Below are 24,293 nucleotides of genomic sequence, written 5' to 3' on the forward strand. Positions count from 1 at the left end.
GCTGGTTGACTCTGTCTCCTGCTGTGCCTGGCTTCCTACCCTTGACACACTTCCTCCATCTTCCATCAGTCCCCACCTCTTCTCACTAGGGCCTTGACATATTTTCATCTTCCTATTTAGAGCTTTATCCCCATGTACTTAGTTACTTATAGTAATTCTAATTACACTGAAGTGAAGGAAAATAGAATGATAGCTCTTCTTACAAGTGAGCCCCAGAGGAAGCCCAGCAGGTCTTCTTACCAGAGATCATTACTGTGTATCATCTCTGGACCAGGCATGACCTGAGAGCATCCCCATTTAGTGAGAAATGAGACAGGAGACCACATACACATTCAGACCAAAAGAGAAAGTCATTATTGACAGGTTGACTCTAGGAAATCTGAGCATGGAGATGAAAGAGAAAGAGCAGAAGAACTAGTTTGATCAGGTCACAGAAAGGTTCTTACACTGAGAACTAAGGTATTAGAGAATCAGCTGAGCCAAGGCCTTGGGACAGGGGCAGTAGCACCTGTCTCCAGGATCCCTCTAGTTACTGTCTATCCTCCACAGGCTTGTAGAGGAGTTCATGCTCCTGGCCAACATGGCGGTGGCCCACAAGATCTTCCGCACCTTCCCTGAGCAGGCCCTGCTGCGCCGGCATCCCCCACCACAGACGAAGATGCTCAGTGACCTGGTGGAGTTCTGTGACCAGATGGGGCTGCCCATGGATGTCAGCTCTGCAGGGGCCCTAAATGTGAGTGCTAGTGGGCAGGTAATGGGAAGACCTGCTTGGAGAAAAGAGATTAAAGCCTAGAAGTTGGGCTGGTGGTGACTTGTCTGCCTCCATGTAGCCACTCCCTATGTAGCCAGGTCAGTCTCCCCTGCGGTGGAGAAGATGGCATCCACTAGGGGTAGGCTCTATTATCAGGTCTGTACCAAGGGAGACTATTCAAGGTGTAGCCACTTGCATGGCCTCTAGCAAGGACTGGACTGGTCCTTGCTGAGCCAGGGTAACAGGAAGCAAGGAATCTTTCTTAGAGGGAAGCACTTCACATGTTCCCTTCTCAGAGGTAAGCTTTATGAGGCTGCAGAACCAGTGTCCTTGCTCATCCCACCAAAAGGAGATCTCCCACCCATGTTCCAAGATGGAGGTGGGTGTGAAGTAGGCAAAGGATTCCTCTAATAAAGAGAGCTGGCCTATTGTAAGCATGGAAGATCTTAGGCCCATTGTATGACACAGACTATGGATCACAGCTCTTACACCCTGCAGGTAGTCAACATGGCCCATAGCCTGGGAACCCCTCTCTACCTTCCCCAAAATGGGATCAAGCCTGTTTCCAAGGCCAACCATATCTCATACAGGTTTCTGGGGTTTACTTCTAGAAAAGCCTGACTAAGACATTTGGAGATGACAAGTACTCTCTGGCCCGGAAGGAGGTGCTCACCAACATGTACTCCCGGCCCATGCAGGTAAGGAGGGGCCACACCAGCCCCTGATCCCAGTAGTACCCATAGCTCTGGCTGGCAAGCACCACGTGTACATAGCCCACTACTGTCTTGCTCTGCTCTGGGATCTACTGGATAGAGAGGCGCTGAGGAACACTATCTGGCAAGAAAAGCTGCAGTCACACCTGGGACAGGCGCACTGAGCTCCAGAAGAAATCTATCCTCTGTGCTGAAAAGCAGGCTCCATCCCTCAGGAGCTGTATGGCCTGTGGCTGCTAGAGACCCCAGGCAAGAGAAAAGGTCTCCATCTCTACTGTAGCTGCAGTCTGCAGGAGAATCAGTCTGCTTCGAGCTTGGGCCCATGTTCCCAAGCAAGTGACAGCTAGGAGATAGATGGGCTGGCTCCTAGCAGGCTGTCACAGCCCTCCAGCCTACACTGCAGTCTCTGCAGGGCCTAAGCATCCTTGGGATGGGAGCCATCTCAGTAGATTGGCAGGTCAATTGGAGCTACAGGTACTAATGGGGTCAGCTGTGGGCCCCAGCACTTGCCAGGGCAGTGGCAGGCCATTTTTCAAGGGTCACTCTCAACAGATTCAATCTGTTCATGAGAGTCAGGTAGCCTCAGCCAGCCACAGCTGATTTATTTCCTGATAACTCCTGGCTCTACTAGGAATGGAGCCATCAGGGCCGTTCGGGGACTTGGCTGCCTGTTCCCCACCCTACCACCTACCCTAGACAGTGCACACAAGACCCTAGGCTGTGCCCTGTGGAGTGCTGCTCCCACCAGGATTCTGATGGCAAGGACTAAGTGGCAAGTGACAGGGACAGGTCAGGGCACAGCAACAGCAGCACAACAGTGGGGAGTGAGGCCTGGTTCCCAAGAGAGCTGCTGAAACAGGACACAAGCTGTCCCAGTGGTCTCTGGCCACTACAGAGAAGCCATGATTGTTGCCCTGCCCAGAGATAGCTACACTGACCAAGGAGGAGCCTTGACCTCTTTTCCTCCTCACGCTGCCTTTCTGAGGAACTGAGCCACCACTGAAAACAAAGATAAACATGACTTACTATGAAGACTATGCCCTCTGTCCCCAGCAACTTGCCCCAGATGTAGCTCAAGATCCAGCAGGGGGCTGTGCTCTGAGTTCTAGGGCTATGTACATGGAGTAACCAGAAAAGGATGTCATTTGGCCAGGGATTCTGGAGCTTTCAAAGAAGTGAACATCCTTCTAGGCAACAGCTGCTGATTCCAAGGCTGTGATGGCTGAAGCCAGACCTCATCTAGGTTGTTCCTAGGTTGCAGCGGCTCAGTGGTTCCTTTGGCTCAGGTCTCTTAGACCTGTGGATCACCGTGGACAGTTGTTCAGGAGCAAACTGATGCAGGCTGGCAAGCTAACAAACTACCCTCTTGACTGGCATATGCTAGAGTATTGTACTGTACTTGTACTTGTGGCTAGTGTGACCATCAACTGGGAAGAGATCAGAGCCAGAGGAAATATGGTTGGCTCAGCCAGAAGCTGAGGAACCTTACGGGCTGCTCTCCCTTGGAGGTTGGCATCTTGGGCTGGCCAGGGACATGCGGCATCCTCAGTTTCTGCTTGTGTCTCCAGAAGACAATTCACAGCCCTGGGCCAACATGGCCATATGTTTTCCTATCTGCAATCATCTTGACCCAGGGTGACTGCTCGGATCCTAAGGAAAATTATTCCACAGCAACTCCTCTGCATCATTCCTGGTAGGGACTCAGCAACCATAGGCCTTAAGGAGGAAGAGCCCTTGCACAGCTGCCCTGGTGGCTAGTCCCACAGTGCTAGAGGCCACCCAGCATCCTGAGGGCTTCCAGCCTCCCATGCCCAACAGAGGCATAGCTTCCTGAGCTGTTGCGAGCATTGCCCTCATGAATGGAGCCCGGCAGCCCTAGGCATGACTAGCATGCATCCTGAGCAGGGAAGGGCTCTGGTCATTACATGCTGTCCATGGCAGCTGCTGAGAACCCCTTAAGTAGGATGACCCTGGCCCCAAGAATCTGGGGCTTTGATCAGCTGCCTGAAGCTGATAGGGGAGGTGTGTATCAACCTTGCCATGGGCCAGGCTTGGGTCTCAGCACCTAGCCGACCCAGCCAGGCTTAGTCCCACTCTCCCTCCAGATGGCACTGTACTTCTGCTCTGGGATGCTGCAGGACCAGGAGCAGTTCCGGCATTATGCTCTCAACGTTCCCCTCTACACACACTTCACCTCTCCCATCCGCCGCTTTGCTGACGTCATAGTGCACCGCCTCCTGGCTGCTGCTCTGGGTAAGGGACATGACTCTGGCCTGGGAAGACCTTTGCTGGTCGAGAGTTACCCACTCTCAGAGTAAGTGACCACATTACTGTTATCATGGACATGCCGAGGGACAGAGAAGCCTAAGTCTGAACACTGTCGATCCACACCCAGATGATGGAAGCTTTAGTGAGACTTATTGCAAGCGCGGGACCATATATGGTCCCAGAGCCTTGCCTCAGCACACAACCGTCCTTATCCCCATACTAGCAACCCTGGTCGCCCTCTCCTCCAGGCTACAGTGAACAGCCAGATGTGGAGCCTGATACCCTACAGAAGCAAGCTGACCACTGCAATGACCGTCGCATGGCTTCCAAACGTGTGCAGGAGCTCAGCATCGGCCTCTTCTTCGCAGTTCTAGTAAAGGTGAGTGTCCAGCCTGGCCCCTTCTTCTTCCCCTTTCCCTGTCCTCCGATGAATGGAGCACCAGTGCAGGTCCTCCCTGGGAGGATGCCACGATGCATTGTTCCTACAGGAGAGTGGCCCCCTGGAGTCCGAAGCCATGGTGATGGGTGTCCTGAACCAAGCTTTCGACGTGCTGGTGCTGCGCTTTGGGGTGCAGAAGCGCATCTACTGCAATGTGAGTATCCCTGGTATGAATGGGAGGCCTGCACCTACAGGCAAAACCAAACCCATTTTCCCGCCTGTGTCTAGTTCCTTGTTGGGGAAATATTCCCCTGGTCCAGAATATCCCATGATAGTTTCACAGGTGTAAATGGTGGGATTCAACTGAGCTCCCTTCTGTCCCTGGCCATTAGCTATGCAGGGCCCACAGACTGCATCCTATAGCAGTGAGTTTCACTGGCATGTGGCAAGAAAGGGTCCAGACCCCTGAACCCAAGTAGGCCTGCCCAGGACAGGGCCTCAGGCCAAGGGTCAAGTCTGAACTCTTCCTTAAAAGCCCAGGCACTCAGAACATAACCAGGATGGCAGGGTGTGGGACCTGTGATGTTCTTATAGAAACATGCAGAAGGGGAGGCCAGAGGGTAGCCAGCACTGCTCTGGACACTGTGTCCCCAAACAGAAACAAGAGGCCCATCCTGCCTTGGCTTCTTCCCTGGATGACAGTTTATTCAAAGTCCTCTTGGTGCCTTCTGTAATGTCACTTGGGGGGCTTTGCTTTAGCTGCTCTGTGGTCACCAAGTCACCACCTGGCTCCTACCCCTGGCTTTGAACTTCTTACATACACTTGGGGAAGTGTGGAACCCTGCACTGGAAGAGACACAGGATTCATGAAAGAGGCAGAACAGGAAAGGGCCAAGTGCAGCTGGAACTACCAGACACCTGTAGTTACCTGGCTCTCAGCCTGGTGGTCAGGTCTATCACCAACAGCCTAGGCAGATCTCTTCTCTTTGCTACAGTCACCACCCTCCCACATTGTCCCTTGGAATTGGGTCACCTTCAGGTTCTACTTTGACCAAAGGTGACTTAGCAGAACCTCCTAAATCTGGCTGAGGTGGACCAAGGATAGGGGGCTGGGGGATGTCTCTGTCCAAGCAGGCAGCTACAGTAAGGCAGCCGGTACAAAGCTCCCTCCAGCCAGTCAGAAATAGGCAGGCAGGGCAGAGGAGGTGTCTGAAGCCCATAGCCTGAGGCTCCGGTGTGTCCCCCTGCCCCCAGGCACTGGCCCTGCGATCCTACAGCTTCCAGAAGGTGGGGAAGAAGCCAGAGCTCACTCTTGTTTGGGAGCCTGATGACCTTGAAGAGGAGCCAACACAGCAGGTCAGTCCCCTGCTGTGTCCCTAAGCCTACCTCTGTCTCAAACGTGTGCCCCTAGGTCCTCATCTGCCCTCATTTCTCCCCAGCACCATAGGTTCCCCTGTGGGATTCCACCAAGCCCTGGCTTAGACTGCCAGGTTCTATATGGGAACACCCACTATGGCAGTGGTTCTCAACCTTCCTGATGCAGCGACCCTTAACACAGTTCCTCATGCTGTGGTGACACCCTTCCCCCAGCCATTAAATTATTTTCGTTGCTACTTCATAACTATAAGTTTGCTGCTGTTATAAATCAAATGTAAATATTTTTGGAGATAGAGGCAAAGGGTCTCGAACGACAGGTTGGGGACTGCTGCTCTATAGGTAGATAGGTGCTATTCCTCTCCCCTGAACAGAACTTTTCAGAAATTTTGAGAAGCTGATAAAAGCTTCTTTTATCCCTCTTGTTCCAAAGGCTGGCCCAGCCCAGCTCGGCCCGGCCCAGCCTGTTTTCTTGCTCCTCGTGAATGGTCACTGAATAACAAATGTCTACATAGTGCCATTTAGCCTACTGGTTTTCCCCAGACCCAATGAATCCCATTTACAGATAGGCGATAGAGGCTCGGGAAGTTAAGTGAGCCTCAGTGGTCAGTTGGCTTTGATTGCAGGCCCTCACCTGCCCTGTCCTCTCCTGTTCCTGGCTCTGCTACAGGTCATCACCATCTTCAGCCTGGTGGATGTGGTCCTGCAGGCAGAGGCCACAGCCCTCAAGTACAGTGCTATCCTGAAGCGACCAGGCCTGGAGAAGGCGTCTGATGAGGAGCCTGAGGACTGAATGCTAGCCCAAGCCAGGCCTGTGCCTGCCCTACCCTGCTGGCTTTTAGGAATAGGACCTTTTGACACCAAAGGGGATTTTTAATTTGGTTTTTAACAACTCAGGGGTTTGTTTTTATTTTTATTTTTCCTTTTATTTTACTTTTGCAGCTCAGTTTTTAAATGAACTGGAAGGTTAGGGGTCAGGGCAGGGGATGCTGAGGCCTGGCCTGTGCTTCCCTGAGCAGAGAGGATCCCAGTCCTCCTGGGCAGGCAGCCCCGCTTCTACCAGGCGACCCACTGCCCTTCCCTGCCCAGGAAATGGGGGGTTTCAGCAAATCAGTGTCATGGAATAAAATCAAGTGTGAATTGCTGTCTGTGTAGATGCCATGGGCAAGCATGGCAGCTGGGTGGCCTGTCACCGAGGGCAAGGGGCTCCCTAGAATCCACCTCACAGCTGAGCTGGGGTCATCAGCTCAGGACCTTCCTGCCAGCTCCAGGGTGATTCACGAGCCATGTGTGGCAGATTGATGCTGCAGCCTCCTTCTAGCTGATTAAAAATGTAATTAGTATGCACAGTAGGGAGCTGCCAGTCACCCTGTGCATGTGGCTGTGGCCCTCCCTCCCCGCCCTTCCTCTCTGTTGCCAGCCCATGGGATGTGGGGAGGTGGGACTACCACCTCTCTTCTTATATATCATAGGCCAAAGCTCCCAGGAGCCCTGTTCACAGCTATGCTATGAGTAGGTACCTCAATACCTGCAGTTTCAAACATGTACCCTAAAAGGTAAAGGCAGACCTTCCAGAGGGCAGGAGGACTTCAAAACAGATCCTACCTGACCCAGCCACCTGCTTAGCATCCCAAGTACTAGCAATTCCTACCCTTCTGAGCACTGGGCAGCCTCTTCCCTAGGGAACTGGGCACAGTGTATCCTCCTTTCACCAGACTGGAATAGTATGAATTGGCTTCAAAAGCAACTAGAATCTAGGATGAAAACCAAAGCAACCAAGGCCCTGTTCCCCAGTGCTGTTCCCTGTGGCATCAGGATTAACAGACCCATCTGATATGGTTATGGTGATTTTCTTCAAAAAAGATTCTGTGGAGTCCCCTGGCAGGTTCCTTGCAGTGAGTGACTGGCACAGCTGCAAGGATATCACAGCCCTAGGATGGGCTGTTGTCTGAGGAGAGCCACAGACACGCCCCACCTGCCCTGGGCTCCTTGTCAGCCTCACACAGCCTTCAGCTGCCTGTCCTCCCACCCCTTAGGTCTCCCTTCTGCTCCCATTCCCAGACCAGCATATCTGGATAGGCAGAGCAGTGATGGATGGTGGTTTAGTATCTGGGTAAAGAAGACTCTGGTGCTTTGCCAATCCTGGATCTCTAGACTAAAGGCTCATCCCACAAATCTGAGGAGGAGCTAGCTTCTCTGCTGGGCCAAACCCGGGCTTCCAAGACCTCCTTTCACTGCCTCCTTCAGAATCCTTAAGGAAGCTGTGGCTCGAGTACTGGGTTCTCTCAAGACACAGAGGTGGCTGAGACACGGCCTCCCCAACCCTCGTGAGGAACAGCTTACCAGTCAGTAAGGAAAGTTTTTGCAGAGTGAACGTGCTTAGGAGGCAGGCACTGGACTAGAAACTTCTATAACAGGCTTGCTCCACCCTCAGGTTGGACATCATGTTACTGAGAACTCTGAGCCATAGCAGTCCTGGGTTGCCCTAACCTGTCTGACAAATGGAAGTCTCAGGTCTCCATCTGAGGTGGTGCAGCCAGGCCGCCCTGGCCAGGACTTGAGCCACCTGTCCTCTGTTGCCTCCCAGTGGCTCTGTCATCTTCCCACAGCACCAGCTGAGTCACTTCTCTTTGTGTTTGTTCACCCAGCACTGAGTCAGAGAACTGATAGAACGTGTGTCCACACACCACTCAGTGTGGCAGTTGGCACCGAACACTAAGGGCACTGCTGGCAGAAGAGATGACAAGAAATAAACGAAGTACTCACTCATCAGCTATCCAAGACACCTGCCTGCACTATAGGCTAAAGCACAGGGCACAGAGCAGCTCACTGGCTTTTCCTCAGTGGCCTGTCAGGTTCACATGGAAGGAAGACAGACACAATCTCACTCTGATTGGGGTCTCAAAAAGCTCAGAAGCAGGCAGTATGTTCCCAGGGGAAAATGGAGCAGGTTGTGGGTCCAGCATGGATGAGAAAGTTAAGTATTAATTAATGGTTGTAACCTGCCCTCCTGGGGAGAGAGGCTGACACCCTGCACAGTCCTACTTAGCAAAGAGCCTTGGAAAGGACTTCAGTGGGCCCAGGATGGCAGTCCACCGGAAGCTGGAGCACAGCACACTGGAGGTATGGTAAGAGGGAGCTGGTGCCAGGCAGAGGCATCCCAGATGCATACCGCAACAGCCAGTGAGGATACCCACTGCACCACCATGCCAGCTAGCCACTAAAGCAGCCAGTGAGGGCAGTCCAGGTGAGAGGAGGAAGGCCTGAGAGGAGAAAAAAAATATCCAAAATCCTGGGGTGGGTGGTGTCCCAAAACTGAGGCAGCATAGGCACAGTGGGAGCAGCAGAGACCTGCAGTGGCTCCTGCTGGGAATGGGGCAGGCCTGTGAAGGAGAGAGGGCTGAGCCATAGGGCACTGGTGACTCAGTGAGATGGAAAGAGGGACCAAGTGTAGAACAGCTGGACCATGAGAAGAGAGCATGCAGGGCAGTTCAAGAACCTTAGAAGAGGCCATGTGGGCAGAGTGGGGCTCCAGAAGAGGGTATTGCAGTCAATGGGAGCTAGGAGCCTGGAGCCAGATCTCCCTCTGTGAAGGTTATTGATTATCAGTTTCTGAAGGATACAAAACATCCACTCTCACTACCTCCCCAAGACCAGCAAAGGCACCAATGAGCTTGTGTTCAGGGATCCATTGTGAGGGGAAATGGGAAAATAAAGGAGGACGTTACCCTGGTAGCTGAGAGTGAGCCAGCAGTCCCTGTTAGACTGGAGAAAGGCAGGTACGAGGCCATCCACAAAGAATGCTGAAGCACCGAGCTGCAGTACTGCACAGCATCCAACAAGGCTGGGCTGCTCTGGGCTGGGGGTGGAGAAGGATGGCTACAGAAGTCAGTGTTGCCACTGTAGTAAATAAACTGACCTCTTCCCACACCAGCAGGCAAGAGAGCGATCATCGGAGAGTCACCAGGCCTGGTAGAATCTCCTGTGATAGGACCCCATGAGATGCAGCAGAGGGCTGCTGCAGGATCCAGTCAGCCCTCAGGCCTTCAGCAGCCAGGCAGGAGATTGAAAACATCTTCTCCGGGGCCCTCCTGTCCCCACATGAAATACAAACTTGGCAGCAGAGTTTCCCCAGTGAGATCCCAGCCAGGCTTCTCATGGGGAATCAGCCTGCCAAGTCCCTAGGGTACTTGGGCTTCTAGTCACTTTGTGAGTCCTATCTGTAAATAAAGATAACCAGGGAAACTTCCTTTTAAAAGGAAAATAGGTCCTATGGAGAAAACAGATCACACAGAGAAAATGAAGTTATCACTGACATTTTCAAGGAAATGAGAGCCATGGAAAAACAAGGACTAGATGGCTAGACACCAAAGAAAGGGCTGGTGATGTAGCCCAGCCAGTAAAGGTACCAGGTGCTAAACCTGCCAACACGGGTTCAGTCCCAGGGCTCATAGCAAGAGCAGCCAACTGTGGTTGCTATGTAATGTCCATAAGGCGTCTTTGGAGTGTTCAAAGTATCTAAGCTCCCATGAAGGCCATCCAGCTGGCTGCTTGGCTAATATCCTTAAACATCCAAGGTTCCAGAGAAGGATATAGTTACAGTTAAATCCCCCTGGCTCACAACATCTTAACTTATTTGAAAAAAAAAATATCTGAGCATGGCAGCTCACACCTGAAATCTCAGCATTTGGGAGCCTGAGGCAGGAGGGTTGCCATGCATTGGAGGCCAATCTGGGTTACACAGTAAATACTAATCAGACTACGTACAAGACTATGTAGATATACTATGTAGCAAGACTGTCAGAAAGGAAAAATAAACATTAAAGAGGTAATTAGAGTAAACGCCCACCATTAACTGTAATGGTATTTAATAGTGTTCAACCCTCAACCAAATGTCCCTGGGAGGAGTTGGATTATTTTATGTCTCATACACCTAAACAGTAGCATCAGTGCGCTCAGGATTGAGGAGCAGGCCAGCACCACCAGGGGTGAGAGGCATCCGATCTAGAAGATCCCTGCCTGAGGTAGCCGGTAAGTGAAGTGGCTCAGAGAAAGTCAAGTCACGGACAGACTCCAAGATTAGACTGACACTAAGTGCACTGAAAACAACCCTATCTGACAGTAAGGAACGTATTGGGTATGAGTGGGGAAGCAAGTACAAGAAAGAAAAGCCTTTCCCTGGTCTTTCACCTGGCACATCTGGCAACAGCAGTACATCCTAAGATAAACACTGAGTGAGAATCTACAAACTGCTCTGGGGCCATATTGAGAGGATGAGGAGATGGGACACATGAGTAGCCAGTTCACTCTTCAGTGGAAGGTTCTGGGGAGCTAAAGGTGGCTGCAGATTCATTGCCTACCCACCACCACCACACACCCTGTTCTTGTCCTTCCTCTTGAATCAGAGCAGAGTCTTCAGCTGCTGAGCTCAGATACAGCGGAAGTGATGTTGCACTGTCTCCGGCCATGCTGAGAGTGCCACAGCAGAGCTGTGAGAAAGTTTGGGCTCCCTCGTACTCCAGCTCAGAGGCATCTTAGAGATGCATGCCCAACCCCCACAGAACCACCCAGTGGTGGCCTTGTGGAGGAAACACAAAGTCTCCAGAAGACCCCTTCCAAATTACACATTTCTATCAGCTTTAAAAAAAAATGTTGGTTGTTCAGGGATAGTTCATGACATAATATTAGCAGAAAATGTCAGTAAATACAGCTGAAAACTGGAAATGAAGGGCTGGAGAGATGGCTCAGCAGTTAAGAGCACTGACTGCACTTCTGAAGGTCCTGAGTTCAAATCTCAGCAACCACATGGTGGCTTCACAACCATCTGTAATGAGATCTGATGCCCTCTTCTGGTGTGTCTGAAGACAGCTAGTGTTCTTACATATAATAATAAATAAATCTTTGGGCCAGAGTGAGTGGGGCCAGAGCAAGTGGGGCTGGAGTGAGCAGAGGTCCTGAGTTCAATTCCCATCAACCACATGATGGCCCACACCATCTGTTCAGCTACAGTCTACTCATATACATAAAATAAATCTTAATAAAAAACTGAAAAAGAAGAAATGGTTGTTTTCATTTGTCTGTTATTCTGAGAGGTGTGGTTTTTACAAATAGTGGTAACTATAAAAAATTTAAAACCCATGCAGATTGGGGGTGGACTAGGGAAATGGCTCAGTAAATCAAGTGCTTTCCACACACAGGAGATGCACTGGAGCTCTGATCCTCTGAACTCCTACACAAGCAGGCGGCCCTGGCAGCTGCCTGACATCCCCGCACTCAGAGGCCCTGGTGAACTGACTAGCTAGACTAGCGGGACCCGTGAGCTCTGGGCTCAGACAGAGATCCTGACTATAGAAAGTAGAAATCAACCAGGGAAGGGGTCTGCCTTCAACTTTGGGATGCCACATTCAACCACATGCTCATGCACACACACGCACGCACGCGCGCGCGCGCACGCGCACACACACACACACACACACACACACACTAAATACCAAGAGGGGACGTGGTTGCCTCCAAGATGGAAAATGCATCTAGGAGCATGAAGTGCTCTCCCATTTTGTTTTAATAAACCTGCCAGATCCATTTGACACTTTACATCTGTGTATAATTTCAATTTAAAAAACTAAAAGTAGGGGGGAAGGCTGTTTATATTTAGCCAGAATGGATCCACAATTGGTCTAAAAGCTTTCCTGTACATTCAGCAAGGAGTGTATTAAACAATCCATTATTCTAGTAACTAAGATAAAATCCCTGCTGACAGGCACCCTGGTATTCCCAGACCATTAAAATGCTTCCATAAAGTCTGCTTAAAGACACAGGTAGCAGGCCAGGTGGTGACACATCCTGGCTGCCTCAGCAGACCTTGCAGGTCTAGGTGTGGAGCCCAGAGTGTGGGGCAGCCCTGGGGCAACACAGGCAGACCTCTGGAGGCCTGCGGAGGTGGCATGGCAGACGACACTGTAGGCAGCTTGCAGAAGAGCTGGCCAGGGGCCTTAAAGGACATCAGCTAAAGGCCTCTGTGGACCGAAAGCACAGGCTTGAGGGATTATTTGGAGTCGGGGTTGGGATGAAAGGAATTGACACAGATTAAAGAATCAACTCCACTCTGGTGGGTGCCAGAACAAAGGTGATGCTTTGTATAACGATGAAGAAAGTTCTAGAACTAGGGGGCAGCTCCATGATAGAACACCTGCTTAGCAGGTAAAAAGAGTCAGGTTCAGTCTTTGGCACAACCCCCTTAAGAAGGAAGGTTCTAGAGAAAGGGGTGTTCTGGACCTGAGAAAATTAGCTTGAATTTGCATATAAGTAAATTATGTTTATAAGTTGAAACTCTTACCGTGGCCCTGGAGAGTGGCTCACTCAGTTAGTTAGCTGCTCTTCCAGAAGACTCAGGTTTGAGTCCAGTGACTCACAGCTATCCATAACTCCAGTCCCACAGAGATCTGATAACCTCTGGCCTCCTCAGGCACGCACCAGGCACACATGTGATACACAGACATACATACAGGCATACCATGAAAATAAATTTTAAAGAATTAACTGTAACCAGGTCTGTTAGCACATCCCTGTAATCCCAGCTGCTCAAAGGGCTGAGGCAGTAGGAGAGCAAGTTCAAGTCTGGCTTTGGCTACAGAGCCTGTGAGTTAAAGCCCAGGCAACTTAGCAAGACCCAGTCTCAAAACAGAAATTATAGGCAGGAGGTACCTGGAGCCATAGCTGAGGATGGGTACTGGCCAGGCCTGTGTGAGTTCCCCAAGTTCTATTCTCATTCCTGAAAAAAAAAAAACAACAAAAAAAAAAACATAAGTGGTCAGTTAAACCTTAGGATAAGATAATCTCTTTGAACCTGCTCTGCCTTTTTGTGAGCTTTTATGATTATCAAGGGTTTCTTTCTCTAGTATATAAAGCCATCTTAGGGGGTAAGATCTATTTAAGTCATTTATTTTACTTAAAACGGTCATTTTACTCAAGCAGGTTCATGAACTTCACTGTGTTCCACAGTGTTCCTAAATTGTACAGTTCTGGAAAGCAGTTAGCCAAATACCAAGAAAATGAATGCAGAATAGAGTGAGGAACAAAGGCGGCCCTTCAGCATATTTTACCTTAATAGATTTTCCAGCTAATAAGACTGCTGCTGGAGGGAGAGTGTCCTCCCGGTGCTCCTGACACCAAGTCACAGAGAAATTACCGAATGCGGCACTGGACACCTAGGACTTTGCATTCCTCCATGCCCAGAGAAGCAGGTATCACTCAGAAGGATGACAGGGGCTGGGGAGGTGACTCAGCAGATAAGGCACTTCCACAAAAGCCTGATGACCTGAGTTCAATCCCCATCACCCACTTTTTTTTTTTAAAGAGAGGAAGGAGAGAACTGACTGCAGTTGCCCTCTGACTTCCATGTGCTCCCCAAGGCGAGCAACACACCACATCATACACATCACAATAATACATTTTTAAAGGATGACTTTGAGCTACACCTGCCAACTGTCCCTGATGCTGCCACCACTACAACTAGACAGAGGAGGTCTTGCCTGGTGGGTAAGTGAACAGTCAAGGGTGCCCACGGAGAGCCACTTCTGCCAGGCCCACTCCTGAACTCCTAGGTCCTCACGGGCTCAGACCCTCTTGCCTCCGCTGAAGCTGCAGAAGGGACTCAGCTGTGCACTGTCTCCTCCCCCAGGGACCATGGGGCGTGGTGAGGGAAAGGGGACTGTCTCTTGCCTTGGTGGTAGATCAGTCTCCTTCCTGTTCTCACACCAGAGCCCAGGGATTGACTCAGGTGATGAGAGAGTGGAGAAAGGATCTACACCCAGCCCCCCTCTAAGACCCCATAGCAGCCCCAGGACATAAGTACAGAAGAGCTGGGCTGGGCTATGCATTTGCTTTATACATTTGAGTCAGGAAGGTGGGCTTATGGTACACAGCTGAGCAAGGAGGCAGATTTAGCTCATCTTTATAAGAGGTCTCTGTAGGGGAGCAGTCTTAGGCTGCAGTTATCCCAGAGGAGGAAGCTGATAGCTTCTACATGGACTGTTAAAATTTGCATTCAGACCAGGGAAAGGCTTTGCCACCCCTCTGAGCTTCACTGGGGAAGGCTTCGCCACTCCATGGGCCTGATGCGTTGGAATCCATGACAGCTCAGCCCATGTCAACAACACACATTCACTTAGGGTTTCATCTGCTCCTTTCATGTAACACAAGGCTGCTTCTGCTACGTGTGGGGATTTGGAGAGTATATTTCTTGCTGGAAATGAATGATCAAAGCAAGGCCCCACCTCCTAGGCTCTATCAGGATAGAAGGGTCACTACCAGAATGAGCCACCTCCTCACTGACGGTTGGCTCCACTTGCAGGCCTTCCAGGATTCCAAGACTTGGTTCTTTGTTCTGAAGCTCAGGGTATAGCTTCCTCTACCTCCACACACAGCCCCTAACCCTTCAGTGCATAGTGAACCACTAAGATCTCCCACTATGTCCCCATAGCAGCCCTGGAGTACAGGTCCTGTCTCTTGCCCATTCTCAGGTGAGAGAACCTAGGCTCAGAGAGATGACACTTCAGAAGATAATCAGAAAATGGTGGAGGTGATTGGGAGCTCAGATCCAAAATGCACTGCATTTCTTTATTAGATATTTTTAATTCTAACGGTGTACCTGGGTGTTTGGGCTGCATGTGTGTCTGTGCATATCACCGCTGTGCCTGCTGCCCACAGAAGCCAGAAGAGGGTGTTGGATTTCTTTCTTTCAATTAGTACTTCTCAAAATTCAACTATTCATGCATCACTTTAATGATTTTTTTTTTTTTGCCATAGCCACATAATGGCCTGTGGTCATATTTATTTAATGTTTTTCATTAAACAAGCTTAGGCCTTTCCTTGAAATAATTAGAAAGGAAAACTTACAGTTACCAAAAAATAGAGGGCCAGCTGGGGGTTTAGCAAGAGTTGGTACAGTGTTCACCTCGTATGCACAAAGCCCTGGCTTCCACCCCCAGTACCCAGAGCTTGGGAGAGGAAAGGCAGGATCAAGAGTTCAAGGACATGGCCAGGCATGGTGGGGCATGCCTTTAATCCCAGAGGCAGACAGATCTATGTGAGTTTGCATTCATCCTGGTCTGCAAAGTGAGTCTTGGACAGCCAGGGCTCTGTTACATAGAGAAACCCTGTATCGAAAAATAAAAAAACAAACAAACAACAACAGCAAAAGAGCTTAAGGTCATCTCTGGCTGTATAGCAAGTTTGAGCCCGGCTGGGCTATACAAGACCATCTTAAGAGGGAGGAGGAAGGGGAAGAAAAAGAGGAAACAAGAAAGGAGATAAAAGAAGGTGGGGGGAGTAACCAGAACGCATTATATAAATGCATGAAATTGTCAAAGAACTAAGTTAATTAAAAAGCAGGAAGACCACCATCACCAGCCTCGAGTAGAAGGCAGCTGTGTATTCTAAGCCTGCAAATAGCAGTGTGAGTCTTTGCTCCGGGGCTCTGCTTCAAAAGAGATGGTAAAGTTAGTACAATGTTAGAGAATTTCAGGAACCAACTGCGATCCTTTCCTCGATATCATCAAAGGGGTGGAGAGAGAGACCAACAACGCTCCATAGCACAGGCCCATCACTCATGTGCCTGAGAAGCTGGAGCCAAGGATCTGTCTCTTCAAGACTCCATCTCAATAATGGTTCAGTGACATTTTATGCCCATTGGTGATAGCTAAACTAGCCCCATTTCACCTAAAAGCCCACACCTGGCACCGTAGTTTGTCCTGTCTTGCAAAAAATGCCGGTCAAGATGGAGATAAGAACCGTGGCAGGAACAGATGCATCTGATCTCAGTCACACTGCCAACCTATTCCTTCCTCCTGAGGCAGCTCATGCTGAGGAGTGCTGGCTAGCACCAGTGGTACACAGCTGAAGACCATGACTCGCCTTCTCCCAGAATTCCCAGCAAGAGGCATTGAGCCCACTAAGTCCCCCCTCCAGCCATGACTAATTTTTGACAGTGTCCATCTTCTGATAGCCCTTGAAGGTAACTACAGCTTCTGTGAGTTTATGATTGTGATGACTGTGGCATTGTCAAAGGATGGCATTTGCAAGTCCTCTCTGCCTTCTGGCTTGCATTTTCTCTTCTTCCTCCCCCACCTTGTTCCCCAAGCCTTAGGAGAGTGGCATCTGTGTCTTGTTCAGAGCTGAGCACTCAGCCACCATTTCTTCTCAGTGCCTGGGCCTCACATGCAGTCCTTGGGCAGTGGTTGGTTGGTCCAGTAACAAATAGGCATGTCTTGCCTAGCAGGTCTTATCTAGCTCTGGTGGGTTTCCAAGCATGTAGCAAGAAGAGTCTGCACTGTTTTGGGAGTCTCTGGAGCATCCCTGACCAATGACTGACATGGAAGTGCTCCAAACCTCCTGCTTCTGGGGTTTCTGTTTAGTAACCCACAGCCTCTAGGAACAGTGTTATCCAGACATGTAGGGTATCTCTCTTCTAATGTGTGTGTGTGTGTGTGTGTGTGTGTGTGTGTGTGTGTGTATAATTGTGCTACAATATAGTAAGTTTACACACTTGTTTTGGTTAACCACCCCCACCCCATCCCCTCCTCCCCACTTCTTTCTCTAATTAAATCTTTCCACTCCAAAGAGCATTACTGCTATTGCAGAGAACATGGGTTTGCTTCCCAGAACCCACTTGGCAGCTTACAGCCATAGTAACTACAGTTCTGGGGAGTCCAGTACCCCCTTCTGGCCCCTGCCTGCACCAGATACACACACACACACACACACACACACACACACATATCATACACTTAGATACCTGCAGGCAAGACATTTGTACATATAAACTAAAAACTAAATCTTAAACAAAAAAAAAATTTCCACTCAAAGTCTTCACCCTCTCTGTTTTCACTTTATCTGTGTCTTGCTATCCCTTCTCCCTTAAAGGGAAGAAGGACAGAGGGAGGAGGGAGGGAGGAGGAAGGGAGAGAGGGAGAGAGAGAAAGAGAGAGACAGACTCCTAGTTTCCTGGCTTCCACAAGTGCTCCAAGGTAAGCATGCATAACTAAAGAATCAAAGCTAAGTAAGGGCTGGAGAGATGGTTCAGTGGTTAAGAGCAATGACTGCTCTTCCAAAGGTCCTGAGTTCAGTTCCCACATGGTGGCTCACAACCATCTGTACTGAGATCTGGTGCCCTCTTCTGGCCTCCAGGTATACATGCAGGAGAAATGCTGTATACATGATAAATAAATATTTACAAAAAAAGAATCAAAGCTAAGAGCCATATGTAAGGATGTAACAGCATCTTTCTGGGCCTGAGCAACACTATATATATTTTTCCAGTTCCATATGTTTACCTATGAATAAAATTCATAAGTATATATGCTTTGTTAAAAATAACAAAACATTTCAGGATAGCCAGGGCTACCCAGAGAAACTGTCTTTAAATAAATAAAACAAAACAAAACAAAACAAAACAGATACCAAATCCACAAGCAGTCCAATCAATACTGAAACGCTGGTTTTGCAAGCTACCGGGGTTTTAATCATCTTAACGTTTCTTTCTCTTTCCATCTTTCCACTTCTTTCCTGCCCTTCTTCAGCTTGAGCTTTCCTCGCCACTGACGTCAGCCTTGTCCTCCTCACATCTCTCTTCCCACTGCAGGCCTCATCCTCGAACCTTCCTCTCACCCTTCTCAGGCTCCTCTCCCCTCACCATATCACCCACAGCATCACCCTTCTGCAGCCCAGTCAGGACCTTCCTGGTCCTCTAAAGTCAGCTGGGGGAGGGGCTTGCAGGCCTCAGGTTAGTCCTAGTTAAACAGAGCTAGCCTTTTCAGACAACTGATCTCCTTCAAAAGACCCAACTACTGCCTTCCGTTTCCCCGTAAGTTCAGATGTTAACCTGTCCAGACCTTCAAAAGTCCTACTGCCTCTGAGCTTGAGCTTTTTCAGTGTGGGTAATGGGGAATTTTGGAACTGAAATTAAGTCTACACTTAACAAAGGAAGGAACTCTTCATCTACAAATTCAGCCACCAGCCAGCCTTTCCGGTTTCCATCATTTCATTTGGATCATCTAGACCAAGTTCTGGAATAATTGCTTAGGTCTTCCCCCACCCCCACCCCCACCCCACCCCTGGCCTGGTAGATCCCCCTCTCCACATCCCTGTTTTCCTTGTTACTTCTCTTCAGATTTAGTTTTCCGTGAGGCAAGAGTGGAGAAGGGAGAGATGTACTAGCCTGTGCTCCTGTGTCACACTCTTGCTACTCAGTTCCACTCTTAAAATTTCTGGTCCCAGAGGAATAGAGATGACCTCACATGCAACCCTGCCTTGACTACTTTTCTATTGCTCTAAGGAGGCAACATGGCCACAGCAACTTGTAAAAGCATTTAATTTGGGGTTGACAGTTTCTCAGAGGTTGAATCCATGACCATCATGGTGGGAGCATACCCGGAGGCAGGCATGGTGGACAGGCAGTCGTGGGATGGCTCTGGAGCTGTTGCAGAGCACTTATTTGCTGATTGAAAGCTCAAAGCCTACCCCCAGTGACACACCTCCTCCAACAGGGCCACACCCCCTAATCCTTCTCAAACAGTTCCACCAAGTATTCAAATATATGAGCCTATAGGGGCCATTCTCATTCAAACCCCACCCCCACCCCCGTGGCCCTACTAAGGGCATCAGATAGGGCCTATGGAAAAGTTATAAACCCTCTCACCACCACTCTGGGTTCCAGCAACCCAAGGCCACCATTTTCTACTCTTGCTTAACCAACACCACCCAGGATCTCTCAGCCTCAGCCTGGAATGAGGGAACCCTCTTGTCTCTTTTCATTCAACTCCGTATTCTTCCTTCATTCCACCCATGGATGGAAAGATTCACCCCCTCCACTGTAGAGTAACACACACGTATGACAAGCCACTTCACTGCCCTGCATCTTACTTCTGCTCTGAAGTTCTGTCAGCCAAAACGTATTGAGCACTGAAGACTGTCAGTTGCTGCTTTGTGTGGTGGTTACAAGTTAAGGTCCGACTGTAGCTGTCTGCTTGCTGGAGAGACTGGGAACCAGTAGTTGCTTAGCCCATGGGGCTGGAGACCTCAGCAGTTCCAGTGTGGTTCTGAGGAGAACCCATTCCAGCAGCAGCAGAGGTAGCCACAGGATAGCTTGACTCACAAGACTCATGAACTCAAGAAGAGGAGAGATGAACTTGTAAGCAGGGTATGTGAGCTCACACCTGAGCGGTGAAGGCAAGCAGGTAAGAAGAGCTTCCCCTCGGACCTTCTGTCTGGGCCATCTACACTCAGATGGGCCTCCCACTTCATTTACTAGAAGCAAGCAAATCCCTCTCAGGCGTGCTGAGGTTAACCTAATCGGCATAACGCCTCATAGGTGTACCCAGAGCTTGTCCCGTGATACTAGATCCTGTCAGGTTGAAAATGTTAACCATCTCAAGGGTCGTACACATTCCAAAAAGGCACTGTGTTGGCTATTCTTGGTTGTCAACTTGACTACATCTGGAATTAACTAAAACCCAAGTGACTGAGTATGCCTGGGAGGGAGATTTTCTTAAGTCATTTGAAGTGGGAAGACCCACTTTTAATCCAGAACTTCTAAGGTGGGCAGATTCACCTTTAATCAGCCTATTTCAATGACATGGAGGATGGAAGTTTGTTCTCTTTGCCTGCTAGCCCTTGTTGGCAAGTCCATCACTTCACTGAACCAAAGCCTGTAAGGCATTCTTCCTTTGTTTGTTGGGACAGGGTTTCCTGTAGCCCTGGCTATCCTGGTATTCAGTCTGTAAACCAGGCTGGCCTTGAACTCAGAGATCCAAGTGTCTCTGCTTCCCAAGTGCTGGGATCAAAGGTCTGAACCACTAATAAATTGTGTGTGTGTGTGTGTGTGTGTGTGTGTGTGTGTGTGTGTGTGTGTGTGTACACATATATATGAGAGGGAGTGAGAGAGAGAGTCATTCTGTAAATTCTGTTCCTCTGAGAACCCTGACTAATAAAGCTGCTGACTGCTTAGTATCCTTTTTGTTCTCTTTGGGGACACACACAAATGAGTGAACGGACTACAGTGGGCAACATTCTTCTATGTCTGGTGGCTGCCCTGGGGCTGTTTAGTCCACCCTTGTGTGAGGACTCTTTTGCTCTCAAGTGCTGGCATCTGACCTGTGCCCTTTTAAATCTGTTGCTAATTTTGTCTCTGGGGTTCCAAGTAGAGACTTTTCAGTGATCTTTCCTCATGATGAAAATGGGTGATCTGTTATTGGAAGTCCTTGGCCTAAGCAAGCTCTGATTTAATCTAACTATATCATGTGCTCTTCTAATCTATTGCTCCGGGTCCCTGAGCATTGCTGTACTCATTCATGGGTCATTTTGTCATTAATCTGGCTCAATCCATGTTCACAATGATGATTTGATAAAGGCTGAAAATGTGAAGTGGATGGTAACAGTTCTGTGCCCTGGATTCCAACAAAGAGATGCATGCTCCTCCAGCCCACTCTGGGTGACTCTAGGGGACGGAGACAAGGGTCTTACAGAGATGTCAGAGTATCTGACTCCTTGACAGCTAGTGGCCTCACAGGGAGACTCATCAGGGGTCAATGCTCTTTCTGGTAAGATGAACTCCAGCTCACCCTGCATCTTGATCTGTCCACACTGCTTGGTGTTGAGACTTCCTGTAGCCATGTAAAGTGGGACATCTGGCCTACTGGTGATTCTCTAAGAAGGAATTTCCACCAAGCAGGACACCTGAACACTTTCTTAACATTGACTCTTACTTTGGCTACCAAAAGAAGCCTTTGAGCCCTATGTGGTAGCACAGACCTGCAATCCCAGTACTCAGGAGGTAGATGAGGTGGATCTGGAGTTCTAGGTCATCCTTGGTTGCATAGCAAGTTTATATTTGAGCTTGGCCTTGGCTGCATGAAACCCTTGTCTTCCAGGAGACAAAAACAAAAACAGGCAAATTTCCCTTAAGAAGCTCACACTCCGCCTATCCACTGTGCTTGCCTTCTTCCCAATCACTATGGCCTCCTCTCCTCCATTAACGCCCATGCTTAAAGGGTCTTCTAAAAATGTCTTTTAGTAAACTCCAATTCTACTACATTTAAAGAAGGGGGAAGGTGAGCCCCACATGCTACACCCCACAGTTCCAGGGTGCTAGGCTTCCGGCTGGGGGCTGCCTCTTGGTACTGCCTTGCCCTGGAATGTCAGTTCAGCTAAAGGCCTCACACAAAAGATGAAAGCCCTGAGTCCTCTTACTGCTTCTTAGCACACAAGCAGTTTCCTTCACTCCCCTAGGTCTTAGCAGGCCTTCATCTTCAAGGGTTCTCTTTCCCTCTATTCTGCCTTCTCTGTCTCTCTCTCTCTCTCTCTCTCTCTCCCTCCCTCCCTCCCTCCCTCCCTTCCTCCCTCTCTCTCTCCCTCTCTCTCCCTCCCTCTCTCTCTCTCTCTCCCTCCCTTCCTCCCTCCCTCCCTCCCTTCCTTTCTTTCCTTTCATTTTCTTTCCCTTTTTGTCCCTTCATGAGAAAAAGCATATTTGTAAATCCCAATTTAAAATATAAATAAACGAAAACAGTAAGTCTCAACCAAATGAGGCCTAAATCAGCCCTGGAAGATTAGTACCTGTTTCTACTCAAGTTAATAATTTACTCTGTGTCCCTCTGTGCATGCTTGGCTTCAACAGAGGATCTTTAACATGGGATGCAACTTCGCCAGAGAGCTTCAGTTCTCAGGAGGCATGTGGACATCGTGGAGGTTGAGGAGGGGCAGATGGATGCTGGGAAGCAAATGGAAAGCCTGAGGTTCCAAGTCAAATCTGTGACTCACGCAGTAAGGAGGTTTGAGCTGGGGCTGCCCAAGGGAGGAGGGCTACTACAGGCAATGATTAAGATTTATGTATTTATTTTATGTATGAGTACACTGTCGTTGTATAGGTGGTTGTGAGCCTTCATGTGGTTGTTGGGAATTGAATTTAGGACCTCGGCTCACTCTGATCAACCCCGCTCGTTCCAGCCCAAAGATTTATTTATTATTATACATAAGTACACTGTAGCTGACTTCAGACACACCAGAAGAGGGCATCAGATCTCATTACGGGTGGTTATGAACCACCTTGTGGCTGCTGGGATTTGAACTCAGGACCTTCTGAAGAGAAGTCCGTGCTCTTACCCACTGAGCCATCTCACCACCCCCTTAAATTGTTATTTTTAAAACTATATGAAATAAACTTTACCATCTAAATGGGGAGGGGTGACCAGTCTCCGCACATAGGAGGTATAAGGGCAGGAAGATCAGATCTTAAAGGTCAGCCTACATGAGACCCTGTCTCATAAAAACCAAGTAATTAATAATAGCAATTAATAATTAATAATAATAGGACAGCAGTAGCACTATTTGGTTGCTGGGGATACAGCTCTAGTAGAACACTTAGCCAAAGGGTCCTAAATTCAATGTTGAGGACAGCCAAAAATAAAATAAAAAGTTCCATGTTGTTCCCCCACACACACTTTTTTTTTTTTTTGAATGACTCTCACTATGTAGCCCTGCCTGGTCTGCAATGTACTATGTAGCCTAGGCTAGCCTCATACTCAAAAGAGGGCTAGCCTGCCACTACCTCTGCCTCTAGAGTACTAGAATTATCAGCATGCTCAGGCACACTGGGTCTTGTTTGTTTTTTTGAGACAAGATCTCATGAATCCCCCACTGGCCTCAGATTCTCCATGTAGTCAACGATAATCTTGAATTTATACTGGAAAATGGTAGCAATCTGGAGAGTAACAAGACAGGAGCTGACTGTGTGTATGTAGCCCAGGATGACCTTGAAGCCTGCCTTGGCCTACAGAGCGCTGGGACTATAGGGGTATCCCACTGTGCTTGCCTGCCTCTATGTAAAGGTGGAACGAATTTCCCCTGTGCCTGTGGACCACGTTTCTCTGACCCACTCATCCACCAGTGGGCGTTTGGCTTGACCCCACATCTCTTGGCCACTGGGGATGATCTGAACCCAGTGCATTCTTCTCAAAATACACTGAGGTGGGATCATTGGATCACAGACGTTCTTAGAGCCTAGCCTACCCCCTGGGGCTACAGGAAGCTCACAGTTTCTGTTGGTTGATTGGTTGGTTTGCCCCTCCCCAAACCCCTGCCACCTCCCCCCAACCTGGGTTTCTCTCTGTGGCTCTCTTGATGTCTTCAAACTCACTCTGTAAACCAGGCTGACCCTGACCTCAGAGCTCTGCCTGTCTCTGCCTCCCTAGTGTTGGGATTAAAGACATGTACCATCGGCTATACCTACAGACGTGCTCAAGGTATGTACAGAGCACTCACCCTGGCATCCCTTCACCTGCCTAAGAGACTAAGGATCAGAAGTAAACCCTACCTGCTTCTCTGGAAGATTCAGGTTTTCCTCAGGGTACTGCAGCCTCTCAACCTAGCATGGTCTGGGCCTTATCCTTACGAATGTACACTCAAACACAAAGACAAGGCTCTCCCAGCCTGCCCTAATAACTTTTTTCACCAAACAGGTCATGAGTCAATGGTGCCCCGATATTGTCTAGGCAATAGTCATTCTGGGACTACAGGCCTTGGTACCCAACATGACTCCCTCAAAGCCAAGATTGTGAGCATGTCACTGAGGCCACTCTGTGAGCTTGTTTCCATGTCAACGGAGCTCATGATGTCAGAAGGCTGAATCCAGACCCTGCACCCAGGCTGTGTGTTTCCAGCTCCACCCCAGAGCATATCCCAGTCCAGCTGGCTCTTTGGAACCATTAAAGAGTGATAGGTGCTGACTATGTGTGCAGAGAGTGATCCTAGCAGCACA

The 24,293-nt window shown here is 49.2% G+C and overlaps 1 protein-coding gene and 1 long non-coding RNA gene across 11 annotated transcripts in view; one reads left to right on the forward strand and one right to left on the reverse strand.

Annotated features, from left to right (window-relative positions):
* Dis3l2 (DIS3 like 3'-5' exoribonuclease 2) overlaps nt 1-6,630 on the forward strand; it is a 348,174-nt gene extending 341,544 nt beyond the window's left edge. For 8 of the 10 annotated variants that reach the window (XM_006529300.4, XM_017319469.2, XM_030252483.1 and 5 more), the window contains 7 exons: nt 550-733; nt 1,363-1,449; nt 3,570-3,717; nt 3,981-4,111; nt 4,221-4,325; nt 5,366-5,467; nt 6,156-6,629. In XM_006529300.4, coding sequence (XP_006529363.1) covers nt 550-733; nt 1,363-1,449; nt 3,570-3,717; nt 3,981-4,111; nt 4,221-4,325; nt 5,366-5,467; nt 6,156-6,278 — 880 coding nt within the window. In that variant the 3' untranslated portion in view covers nt 6,279-6,629. Of the gene's footprint in view, nt 1-549; nt 734-1,362; nt 1,450-3,569; nt 3,718-3,980; nt 4,112-4,220; nt 4,326-5,365; nt 5,468-6,155 lie in introns of all 10 variants that reach the window. The other 2 variants (NM_001172157.1, NM_153530.2) reach the window with 1 other exon arrangement.
* A 6,407-nt stretch (nt 6,631-13,037) lies between these two features.
* Nucleotides 13,038-24,070, reverse strand: Gm28375. Its single transcript, XR_387217.3, has 3 exons — nt 23,850-24,070; nt 22,094-22,247; nt 13,038-13,256 (listed from the first exon to the last, which is right to left on the reverse strand). It is a non-coding gene; the product is annotated as a predicted gene 28375 (long non-coding RNA).
* Nucleotides 24,071-24,293: the final 223 nt, after the last annotated feature.

This window comes from Mus musculus, chromosome 1 (assembly GCF_000001635.26).
Source record: "Mus musculus strain C57BL/6J chromosome 1, GRCm38.p6 C57BL/6J".
NCBI classification, from domain to species: Eukaryota; Metazoa; Chordata; class Mammalia; order Rodentia; family Muridae; genus Mus; species Mus musculus.